This window comes from Ursus maritimus, unplaced genomic scaffold (assembly GCF_017311325.1).
Source record: "Ursus maritimus isolate PB19 unplaced genomic scaffold, ASM1731132v1 scaffold_2, whole genome shotgun sequence".
In the NCBI taxonomy this organism is placed as follows: domain Eukaryota; kingdom Metazoa; phylum Chordata; class Mammalia; order Carnivora; family Ursidae; genus Ursus; species Ursus maritimus.
In genome coordinates, this window is record NW_024424452.1 from 47,357,161 (window position 1) to 47,369,218 (window position 12,058).

General features: G+C 41.9%; 1 protein-coding gene across 1 annotated transcript in view; it reads left to right on the forward strand.

The window, feature by feature from the left end:
- The first annotated feature begins 7,031 nt into the window (after nucleotides 1–7,031).
- The window catches only part of PBX1 (PBX homeobox 1), a 280,666-nt gene continuing 275,639 nt past the window's right edge, over nucleotides 7,032–12,058 (forward strand). The window contains 3 exon segments of the mRNA XM_040635989.1: nucleotides 7,032–7,191; nucleotides 7,388–7,678; nucleotides 10,926–10,999. Coding sequence (XP_040491923.1) covers nucleotides 7,488–7,678; nucleotides 10,926–10,999 — 265 coding nt within the window. The 5' untranslated portion in view covers nucleotides 7,032–7,191; nucleotides 7,388–7,487.

The window sequence follows — 12,058 nt, forward strand, 5'->3', positions numbered from 1 at the left end:
TTAGGTCATGAACATGAAACTCTCATGAACAAGATATGTGTTCTTACCAAAGACCCTGCAGGCCCCCCCCCCCAGCCTTCCGCCATGTGAACATACAATGAGAGGGCAGCTGTGTGTGAGCCAGGAAGCAAGTGCTCAACCAGACATGGGCTCTGCTGGTGCCCGGATCTTGAACTTGCCGCTCCAGGACCGAGAGAAATACATTTCTGTTTTGTAGAAGCCACTCCGTTTATGGTATTTGTTATATAGCAGCCTGAACAGATGAAAACATTGTGTGTAAAACCTTCCAAGCCTTCTCATTTGTTGATCTAAACCTTACCTACTTTTTTTTTTTAACCTCAGTTTTGTGCCACTTTCCTCATCGTGCCACGTCGTCTTTGATTCCTGTTTCTCAAACTTCGTAGGGCATTTGCTCCTCGGGTAGGGCCATATTGGCCATTTCTTCTCACTCAATCGAAAGTAACTCACGGGTCACTTCTTGCCATTACTTTTAGCTTCATCTCCTTTATAGAACGTTTCGTTCTGTTACTGCATTAATCTACTTGTCTCACTAAACTGTACGTTCCACGACAGCGGAGGCTGGGCCTGGCATATACATTAATGACTCAGAAATCCCTAGCATGCAGTAGGTTGTCAAAAAACCTTTGTTGAATAAATGTTCATCATCACCCCCTGCTTAGCGTGCTCCAGTGGATTTCAAATGCACTTAGTATAAAATCCCAAGTCCTTACCATGGCCTAAAATTCCATGCATTATCTGGTCTCTGCTACCCACTCCGATTTCACTTTGTATACTTTTTCTCTTGTTTATTATGCTCCCATCTCTCTGGTTTTCTTTCCTTCAAGTTCAAATCCAAGCTCAAGTCCTTTGCATTTGTTGTTTCCTCCTTTCTACCCTACTGCCACCGCCTCCGACCCCCCACCCCATGGTCTTTGTGGGACCTGGCTTATCATCAGACCATATCTGGCTTGTCATCAGACCATATCTGGCTTGTCATCAGACCAACCCCCATGTCAGCTTCTGAGAAAGCGCTTCTCTGTCCACCGTATTTGATGTTGCCTCCCCCAACACCATGTTATATGACCTTGCTTTCTTTCATTCATAGCATTTATGAGTCTCTGAGCTCATGTATTTATATGCTTGTTGATTTCTTCTCCTAGAATTCAATGAATTCAGGGAATCCATTTTGTCTTCTTACCACTGTATTCCCAGTGCCTTGAACAGGACAACAGTGTCAACGTTCCACGACAGAATCCCACCCCTTCCTTTTGATTTGCTTTCAAGGGTTGGTACCTACAGCTCTTTAGCCCTGACACTGCAATTAGATTGACTGTCATTCAATAGTCAGTACTCATGGGCTGTTGACTTGCTTGCTCCATTTTGGAAATAGAGGCAGATATTTCCTACCAAATCTCATCTGCTAAGAGCCACCTGATTTCTCCAGACTAATGCAGGGTAAGGCTTACTTTAAAGTAAAGTTAAAAAAAATATTTACTTTAAAGTGAAGTACCATTTACTCTACTTGATAATCCAAGGCTAGTAGATGTTGCCTTTTGGGGGGTTTTGAAACCCCTGGAGACTCTGATAAACGTAATGGACCCTGCTCCAAAAACAGTGCCAGGTAGTGCATACCACCAACTTTTGTATATAATTTCCAAGGGTTCATGGAACTCCTGAAGTTCATTTGTGGATCAGTGGCTAAGAATCCCTGCTGTAGGCTCTCCATGCTCTGATATATGACTTCAGGGCCCTATACAGTGTGGTGGTCCCAGATCTGCTTCAAGGCCTGCCCAGTGAGGCAAGGAAACAGGACTGAGCTGGGAGTGAAAGATCTAGTGAGCAGGACGAGCAGGACGGAGGCGTGTAGGTGGAAGAAGAAGAGCAAGAGGAATGGAGGTAGAGAAGGGAGTGGAAAAGTTGAAGAAAAGCAAGGAACGAGGGTAAGAGACAACATGAGAAAGACGGTCAAGAATCCTTGGATGGAGGAATCGGGGCCATTGACTGCCAGAGGTGCTCTCTGGGGTTGAGAACTTTGGTCCTGACCCTCCTGGGCAGAGGGCAATTTCTGTTCCCACATTAGCAGAAGAGTTACTGAAACCTTGAGGCCAATTCAAATATAATCATAGAGATACACAGATGAGTGTCTGCTTGGGTGATGTAAGACCATGTAGTAGTGAATTTATTTCTCTGACCATGCCGGGGGCCCATCTCTTTCCATTTGGTTTGCTGGGGAATGGACCGGGCTCCTTGCACCCTGCTCTTTGTCCCTTAATGAAGATGGGAACACAGACCAGTGGGTATCTAATGAAGTTTGAAAGAGAATCCTCAGAGTAAACTAAATCTTGATACAGAGGTAACATGGTGTGATGACTTTGTAAACATTAGAATAAGATCACATTGAGAATGACTATGCTAAGTGGCCAAATCTGATAATGGCTCATGCCTTTGAAACATGATTCAGTGGACTTCTGGTATTTTTCTGAAGAAATACAGCATCATGACTAGCATCCTTCACTCTTGCAACACGTGTGCTAAAAGTATCTTTTAAACGCAAGCACCACTGAGATACGGAAGGTACACAAAAGCATTATCCATCCCTCGTCCCAACGCAGTAGGTGTGTAAATTTCTCTTCAGAATCTACTTCTAGAAATACCTTAATGAAAATAGAAGATTCTAATTTTTATTCTATTTCATGTATGGTAGTGTTTTCTCTTAAATTCCTTTAATCTCTGTGATGCATTTCAAATAAGAGAGTTTTCAAATCCATACCTTGTGAAGTAATTCAACTTCCAGCTTCCTTGGCTTCTTCATCTGCAAAATGGAGATTATCATCTCACAGAGTTGTTACAGTGAAGGGCCCCATCGCTAAAATTAAGTGGTCATGTACTCACAGGGCCTGAAGCACCATCAGCGCTCAACAAATCATATCTATAGTTAGAATTATTATTCTGTTAACACATTTCATCCTTCTCACATAAGCTGGGAAACATTTCATTATCCTTCCCCCCAATCCACATAAAATCAATGATCAGGTTCTGTTGGCTCTTCCTTGAAAACGTTCCTCATAATTGCCTCTCCTTTCCCTTGTTTCTTCCACTTTCCTAATTCCTCTTCCTTATTGTATCTCCTCTTCTCCAAAAATTTGGTGTTGGGCAACCATAGGCTGTTAGTAGTTAAGTTTTGGGGGAGTCAAAAGTTATATGCAGATTTTTGACTGCATGGGGAGCAGGAGCCCCTGACCCAGCCAGTTGTTCAAGGGTCAACTGTATACTCAACATACTTTATTAATTTAATCACCACAAGTGTCCCGCCTCAACACCTATGCTTTTACTTAGCACTCAGAGCTTTCTTCTAATCACTGTAATTGGGCTGCTCTGTTTCTCATCCCTCACAGGTGTCTAGGACATGGTGTCTCATCTATAGCATTAAATATATATTGAAATATATTTTGGCAACACTATAGAGTAATAATGAAAAGCATAGGTATTGAGATGAGATAATTGTGGTGATTAAATTAATCGAATACGTTGAATATGCAGTTGACCCTTGAACACATGGGGGTTAGGGGTGCCAAGGCCCTGTGTAGTTGAAAATCCATATATAACTTCTGGCTTCCCCCAAACTTGACTAATAGCCTCCTGTTGACCAGAAGCCTTAACAATAACATAAGAGTTGATTAACACAGATTTTGTGTATGTATTATTGTATGTATCATATATATAGTCTTATAATAAAGTAAGCTAGAGAAATGAAAATGTTATTAAGAAAATCATAAGTAAGGGGCACCTGGGTTGCTCACTGGTTAAGCATCCGACTCTCGATTTTGGTTCAGGTCATGATCTCAGGGTCCGAGGATGAAGCTTCACGCTCAGTGGGGAGTCTGCTGGAGATTCTCTCTTTCCCTCTCCCTCTGCCCTTATCTCCCCACCGCATTCTCTCTCTTTCTAAAATTAATAAGTAAATCTTAAAAAAAGATCATAAGTAAGAGAAATACATTTACAGTACTGTATTTATTTGTTTATTTTACTGTACTGTATTTATTTATTTATTTAAGATTTTATTTATTTATTCGACAGAGATAGAGACAGCTAGCGAGAGAGGGAACACAAGCAGGGGGAGTGGGAGAGGAAGAAGCAGGCTCATAGCAGAGGAGCCTGATGTGGGGCTCGATCCCATAATGCTGGGATCACGCCCTGAGCCGAAGGCAGACGCCCAACCGCTGTGCCACCCAGGCGCCCCTACTGTACTGTATTTATTAAGAAAATCCACATATAAAGGGACCTGCTCAGTTCAAACCCAGGTTGTTCAAGGGTCAACTGTAATACCTAATCATGCTGAAGCACTCAATACATTTGTTGTTAAAGATTTTATTTTTAAGTAATCTCTGCACCCAACGTGGGGCTCAAACTCATGACCCCAAGATCAAGAATCGCACCCTCTACCGACTGAGCCAGCCAGGCACCCCAAGCACTCAATAAACACTAGCTATCATTAATATTATTATTGTGGATATTTCTATTTCCCTATTTTTTTATTTAAAAAAACAGCTTTATTGAGATATAATTCACATTACCATAAAATTCACACTTATAAAGTGTACAATTCTCTATACCAAAAAAAAAAAAAACCCTCTGGTTTTTAATATATTCACAAAATGGAGCTACCATAACCTCTATGTAATTTTAGAACATTTTCGTCACTCCAAAAATAATGTTCCTAGATGACAACGACTTTCTGATATCGATGATACATTTTCCAATATGTTGCCTGGTGAACTTTTATTAGATTTTCTGTTCAAATCATTTGTTCACATACTGATTTCATACAGCATCTGGGTTGACTTCTTTTCATGCTCGAAGATGGGATCACTTCATCAATGTAAGGGATACTCAGTGTCCCTGACATACAATTTGAGGATATCGTTTTGTGCTCAACTTTTTTCTAGTGTTGATTTAAAAAACCAGTTTACAAGTCAGGGTATGTATATGAATAAAACAATTGTTATTAAGTAATGGCATCATAATCACCATTAATACGCCTTACTGCATGGCCTCATGCCATTAAGTGCCAACTTGCTCGTTAAGAACTGCTTTGAAATCCTTTCATAAATGCTCCTTATGTTGCCAAACTTGTTTTTGATAATGATTGGGAAGGAGGTTGGAGTGATGAAAAGAGTAACATTTTATTTGACGATCTCAAAGCACCTGGCAAGCTTGCCTTCCATTTTGCAGATTGGATACACTGAGGTTTGCAGTGGTTCAACACGTTTCCTTTGGCTATACTGCCATCTGGGAAGAGGGTTGGCTACACATTAGAACAGCTTAGGTTTCAACATATTCTGGCCTTTTCCTAAGTAATTCATCTGCCCTTTTATGTTTTGCCCATTGTGACTGCGTGGCCAGTCAGATCTCCCCTCTCACCTTGCCCCATGAGAAGGTGGGAGGCAAATTTGTGATCTACCTGGAGGTAGAGTACCGGACTCACCTGGCAGTTTCTTGCTAGTTTTTCCCCCCAATTCTATTTAAATCTTTTTTCATTCTTTCCTACCCATTTTCAATTTGAGTCATCTTGTTCGAGTATGTATTTTTAAAGCACTTTAAGCCTCTTTACAAACAACACGGACAATGCATAGATAGCTAATTTTTGTGTGATTCACACATTGCCATTGGACCCAGGCAGGTTGCACAGCTGAAACACCAAGTGTTGGTAGAGAGCCACACTCAGGTTTGAATTCCAGCTTCGACACTTAAAAACGGTGGGACCTTGGACAAGTTATTTAACTTTTCTGAGGTCCCTCTCTGTAAAGTGAAAATCATAATCCGTGGCTCACAGAGATGTCTTGGGGATTAAATAAAATAAGTCACGTAAATTACTTGGTGCATAGTAGGCATTCAATAAACGTCAGTTCGTTTCTTATTCCAGTTAATAATGCTTATTAGACTATATTAAAAACTAGAACCAGACTGTGATAATGCATTTCTTTATTAAGTATTTAAGCCAAATAACTAATTTCCCCCAGGGGGAAGGGAGAGATAAGTTGAATTAGATTCATTTGGTGGACTTATTTATTAATCTTTTTTCCCCTTCAACATTATTTTGTTTCATAGTTCATAATTTAGTTTTCATGCAACAAAAATGCCACAGTTCGGTATTACTTTTAACTCTGCTGTGATTTTTTAAAAAATCCATTATTACATTTGCCGTTTATTAGAGATCATTGTTAGTTACATTAGCAGCTCGATTGTGCTTCATAACTACTTCGTGCTGACAAACTTTTGCTCTCAACAGTTTCCCTGAGGTCTAAGGATTTACAAGGATCCAGTTTTCCAATTGCAATGTTACAGCAAAAGAAAACAGGGGTGGGGGGTAGACTCACACCGCCTGTGTTCTCTTCTGTGAATATTATACGTTTGCATTGAAGTGGAGCCGCATTTTCCTCAAGGACGGCAGCTAAGCGAGGCAGGCGACAGGACTGGGCATTCACTGAGCTGGAGCTCCGGTACCATTGCACCTTTAAGGACTGGAGACTTGGCACTGGCCCGGCCTCCTTCCCGGCCCACCTCTGAACTCTGATTGACAGGGCGCCGGGCGAGGAGGAGCCGAAGGAGGCCGAGGAGGAGGTGCACGGAGGCGAGCAGGGGGAGGAGGGCCCGTCTTCTCTCCGACGGCCAATCAGGACAGGGAGGCGGGGCCCGCGCGCCCTCCTCCCTCCTTCTCTCCCCCGCCTCCCGGCTTCCCCGCCCCCTCCCCTCTCCTCCTTCTCGGCCTCCTCCTCCTTCTCCTCCTCCTCCTCTTCGCAGGCTGTGGTTTTTCTGTGTGTGTTTCTGGAGTCCTGAGCCTGAGCTAAACAAAAGCAGGAGGCTGACGGGGCTGTCGGAGTTTGCAGAGACACGGAGGAGGAGAGAGCCTGTGCTCTGCCTGCCGCCGCGGCCGGGGGAGATCTGGCTTTTGCAACAGCCCACCCCCTTTGAGATCACTCTGGCCCGGAGTGGGGGTGGGGGGCAGCGGGGGGTGGGGGGGAAAGTTTGCATTGCAATCCCCCTGCCTTCCTCTCCTTTCTCCCGATCAATGCATATTTGCAAAAGGATTAAGCCACAGATTTAAGCGCCGGGAGCCCATTTCTGCCTTGCAAAGGAGACCGGACTGAAAAACCAAAAGCCAGCTCTGATTTCTTTTCGTCAAGTGGGAAGGTGGTTTATTTTTCTTGCTTTTTGGAGTCAACACCCTTCCCCACCAGCCCTTATCCCCACCCTCACCCCGCAACCCCTTCACGCCCCCCTCCCCCTCCCCACTCCCCATCCTCCCACCAGCCTCTAAAAGAGGCAAAGGGATTTTTTTTTTTCTTTTGGTCTTCTTTTTTCCCCCTTCCCTGTTTATCCTGAAAAGGATCTGAAGCCAGCTTGAAGGATAAAAAGCCTTGGTGCTGCCCAGGAGCCGAGCCGAGGAGCAGAAGAGGAAGAGCCGGGGGCTGCCGTTGCCTTTGGAGATGGACGAGCAGCCCAGGCTGATGCATTCCCATGCTGGGGTCGGGATGGCCGGACACCCCGGCCTGTCCCAGCACTTGCAGGATGGGGCCGGAGGGACCGAGGGGGAGGGCGGGAGGAAGCAGGACATTGGAGACATTTTACAGCAAATTATGACCATCACAGACCAGAGTTTGGATGAGGCGCAGGCCAGGTGAGATGGAGGCTTTTCTTTTCCTTTCTTGGGGTTTTTTGTTTTTCTCCCTCTCGCAGGGGGAAACAATGGGAACCGAATCAGCACAGCGCTTTCTTTTTAAATGTTATTTCTTTTCCCATTTTGACGAGCAACTACATGGCGGAGGAGTAAAATTGGAAGGAGCGTTGTTATCGAAAGTGTAATCGCCCATGCCGAGATGTGGCTGTGTGTGTGTGTGTGTGTGTGTGTGTGTGGTGTGTGTGAGAATATAGAGATATTCGTATATGTCCACACAACACTCAGGCACGCCGAAAATCCTGCCAGCCGATCCAAAATCGGCCCTCGGCACTTTTTACTGCTTTAAAAAAGTATCAGAGAGAGAGCAGAATTGTCAAGTTTTGAACAGCATTCCATGCCTCCTTGTTGAGGGACTCCGTAACATTACAAAATAAAATGTCCCAATAACACTTTATTTGCAAATTTAGTGACTCCTCACCTAATTCAGAGACTTTTGCTTTTCTTTCTTGACGTACCCCTTCAAAATTAATTTTTATCTTTTCTCCTTTCTGCCCCCTTAAAAAAAAAGCGGATTAATTCTTTGTCAGTACTTGTCAGCTATCCAAAAGATATTTTGTACTCATTTGATTCTGTTTTTTTTTTTTAAGCTAATGGAATGAAGGAAAATCTAATTTTGCTTTTAGGCATATTTGTTAGTTTTGGGCGACTCAGATAGGCAGTTTAACTTTATTGTCTCTTAATTTGAGTCAGTTTAGCAACCTTCCGTAGCACAGAATGTATGGTCCTTTAAAAAGGGGTGGGGGGGGGGACAAAAATCAAGCATGGTGTTTTTCCCATGCTTATTTCAGGACCATTTAGAATGCAAATAAATAGAAATGAAGGCATGTGTGAATTTCATGTATTTCAGTATCATAGGACAGGAAGATCTTTATTAAGGAAGCATAATAAAGAAACTATGTGGCTTCTCAACTTAATCCACTGCCCGGTATACAGTTCTCCACCTAGGATTTTACTGTAAATTCTCTTTCAGAATAAAATGTAGAGTTAGTGGCAGCCCATTAACAGCTTGCCCAAGGCCGATCTTGAAAGGAAGAATTTAAAAAATCTAATGACCACATATGTCTTTACAGTTAATTACCCCGCTTTGTTAAATCTTAGAAGTAGTTTTTTTTTTTTAAATATGTACACAATTCCTATACCTCAAATGACTTAGTTATATGGAAAAGACATCATTATATATATTTTTGTCCTACGGAAATAAGGAATTTGAGTTGAGAAAATGAGAAGCAGTTCAAAGCGTGGATGTTGTGAATTACACCCTTATTTTAGCAGCAAGCACATGCAACATGTAAACTCAGAAGGTGCCGAGGTTTACCTGGGTTCGAAAACTTAAAAAGGCTCGAAGACTGGAGCTATTCTTGAATTTCTTAAATGGGGGAAAGTTTTCAGAAATGAATCGGTGCTCTTTCTGAATTGTATTATCTGAAGAGAAGCTAATAATTATCGTAAAGTGGAAGATTCCCACTGGCAATCTCTTCTTGAATTGGAACAGATTTCCACATTACATTGTTCCAGAAAAATCAACTCGGACATACCAGTAAACTGGTTTAATAACAAGTTTGTGAAGTGGAAGGGGCCGGGAAGGCTGGAGACTTACCACTTTACTCGTGTTGAGTCGTATTCCTCTTTGTACAACTGAGGACAGCCGTGGCTTGGCGGGTCCCCCCTTCCAGTGGCCTAGATGCTGAGAGAGATCAGACACAATTTTGGGAGAGGGAAATCTGTTCTCTCTCTGTAACCCCACTGATGTGCTGTGGAAATGCAGTATTTCTGTGAAGCCGTGTGGGGCTTTTTGTTGTTGCTTTTGTTTGTTTTTCCATTTGGGCCTCTGTGGAAGAATACAATTAATGAAAACTATTTTCAAAGGCCCCAAAAGGGGTCTTTGATACCGGGAAGTATTTTCCACCTTTTTTTCTCACTCCACATGAGAACTCACTCACCACTAAGCTTTCTTTTTGGTTAAACAATGTAACTCTACTTAGCAAATACTGGGTCTGCTTTTCCCTCCTTTAGCCGTACCTTTCTCGTGTACATTTATTATTTACAAAGTAAACCATTCCTGTTTTAGACACAGTGCATGTGTTTATTTTGATACTCTTGCATTTTGGGGCTTATTTCTCCGCTGCACAGTGTATAAAGCATACTTATGGTTACTGTTCTTCATGAGGCCATGTCTATTTTTTTTTTTTTAACTTTCACAAGAATTAAAAAAGAATTGCATGTGTCTGGAGTGCCAGGGGTTTCCATTTGTCTTTACCCATTAATTTCAGGTTGTAAACAGAATTCCCTTAACTGATAGCTGATAGGATCAGGATTTTGTTTCCAAAACAATATCCTTCTGCTAAGTGCTTTCATAGTAAAATCAAGGGAAAGGTATTGTTTTGTTCCTCAAGTGCATTCTGAATACACACACACACACACAAGAACCAGGTAAATCACTAATCTAAAAGGCAGAATTGTATTTATTTTTTCCCCAATGGGTGCAAGGTCCTAATTGTAAATAATTGAATTTCAACACCTGCAAATAATCGGTGTGTGCACAAGAGGCATAATGTGAACACAGAGAAATGAATTTATTCCCCATATGGGTATGTTTGCCCCCTGGCAATGCATTTCCATACTCTTTAACTTGGGGACTGAAATTTTATAAATTGACAGTTCTACTCAGAAGACCTTTCAAGCATCTTGTGTTTATGAGAATACAGGGGCATCTGCGGAATGAATTCGAACACATGGATGAATTAAATTTGAAAACACACACACAGACCGAGAGGCAGACAGCTCCTAGGCTGTGGTAGATACATAGATTATAGAAAACTGTTATCCCAGGCTTTTGGCTTTGCCGTGTTCATTGCCCTCGATAGGATTATTGGTTTAAGAATTCCACTTTGATTGAACTACTTAAAAAAACACACACACAAAAAAAACCCAACTCTGCCTAAATGGGCATAATTTAGGTTATTTCTGTTCTGTAGTTAGATCCCTACTCTCTCCCTGCTAATTAACATTATTTCTTTTTCTATGGCGGGACTCTGTATATTAAGTCATAAAACAATTGAAGCATGCCACGGAGTTATGCTTGGGATAGAATTTTGGCTAAATGTTCACATTTTCCCCCCTGTGCATTATCAGCAGTTTGATCTTGAAAGTCCACCTAAGCTATTATGTTGTTGTTTCTTTCTTGCAGAAAACATGCTTTAAACTGCCACAGAATGAAGCCTGCCTTGTTTAATGTGTTGTGTGAAATCAAAGAAAAAACAGGTAGGACTGAGATTCCAACATTTAAGCATTTTCTTTGGCCAATTGACTCACTCAACCAGCAATGACAAACCCATTATTTAAATACTAAAATTTCAGCCTGAAAGTACTGTCAAGATTGGTCGCAGATTCCAATAGGAAGTCCTGGTAGCTCTGCTTCCTGGAAAAAGCACCAAGTTTCTTTGACAGTTATTATCAAGCATTACTGGTTTATTTTCCTTGACTCGGTTACCGGCCTCTTTGAAATTGGGGCTCAAATAGAGGTTCTGAAGGGAAATGTACAGAATGATGTGTGCCTCTGGGGGAAAAATATGAAAGTAAAAGTCTGTTTCCTAGAGGAAAATATTTTTGGCTCATATTTAAAACCCTTGTGTTTTTGGAGTTGGGCATGGGGGCTACACTGTTTAAAGTTTCCTTTCCTTTTTTTTCTTGTGATTGTACCAAGCAGCAGGCGAAAGGTTTTCAGCAGTGTTGTCAAATACCTTTGTGGCAAGCGCCATACAACGTCAGGTTACCGGTGTCTGAGTGCCCTGTGATTTTATAGCCAGGGGAAGCGTTGGGTTGAGGAGAACATAATGCCAAGAGATCCCTCGTTCTGTTGTTTTTCTACTTTCTAGACCTCGTATCATGGACTCACACACTTATAACACATCCCAGGAGGGCATTTAAATTTTAAAGCAACAATTAAAAAATAGCTATCATCAATCAGAGGTGTTCTTAAACAACAGATGCTCTGGGAAGGACATTTAGCCACATCCTCTTGTTTGTTTGTGTTAAGCCTTAATTTTCCAAAGTGGGTGCATCTCTGCCTTGTAAAAAAGAAAGAGTTGAGAAGGCAATCTGAAACTAGGGCATAAAGATGAGGAACGAGGGGTGGTTATATAAAGCGGGAGCTTCTGCTGGCCTCTGACTCGCTCGCTCGCTTCAGAGCAGTGCGAAGTACCTGCCATCCTATTTATTTATTTATTTTTTACAACAAGGAGTGTAACAGTCAATAATTCATATCTAAACCATATAAGCAAGGGCATGACATGAATGAAAGTGACAATAAATATGATTGCA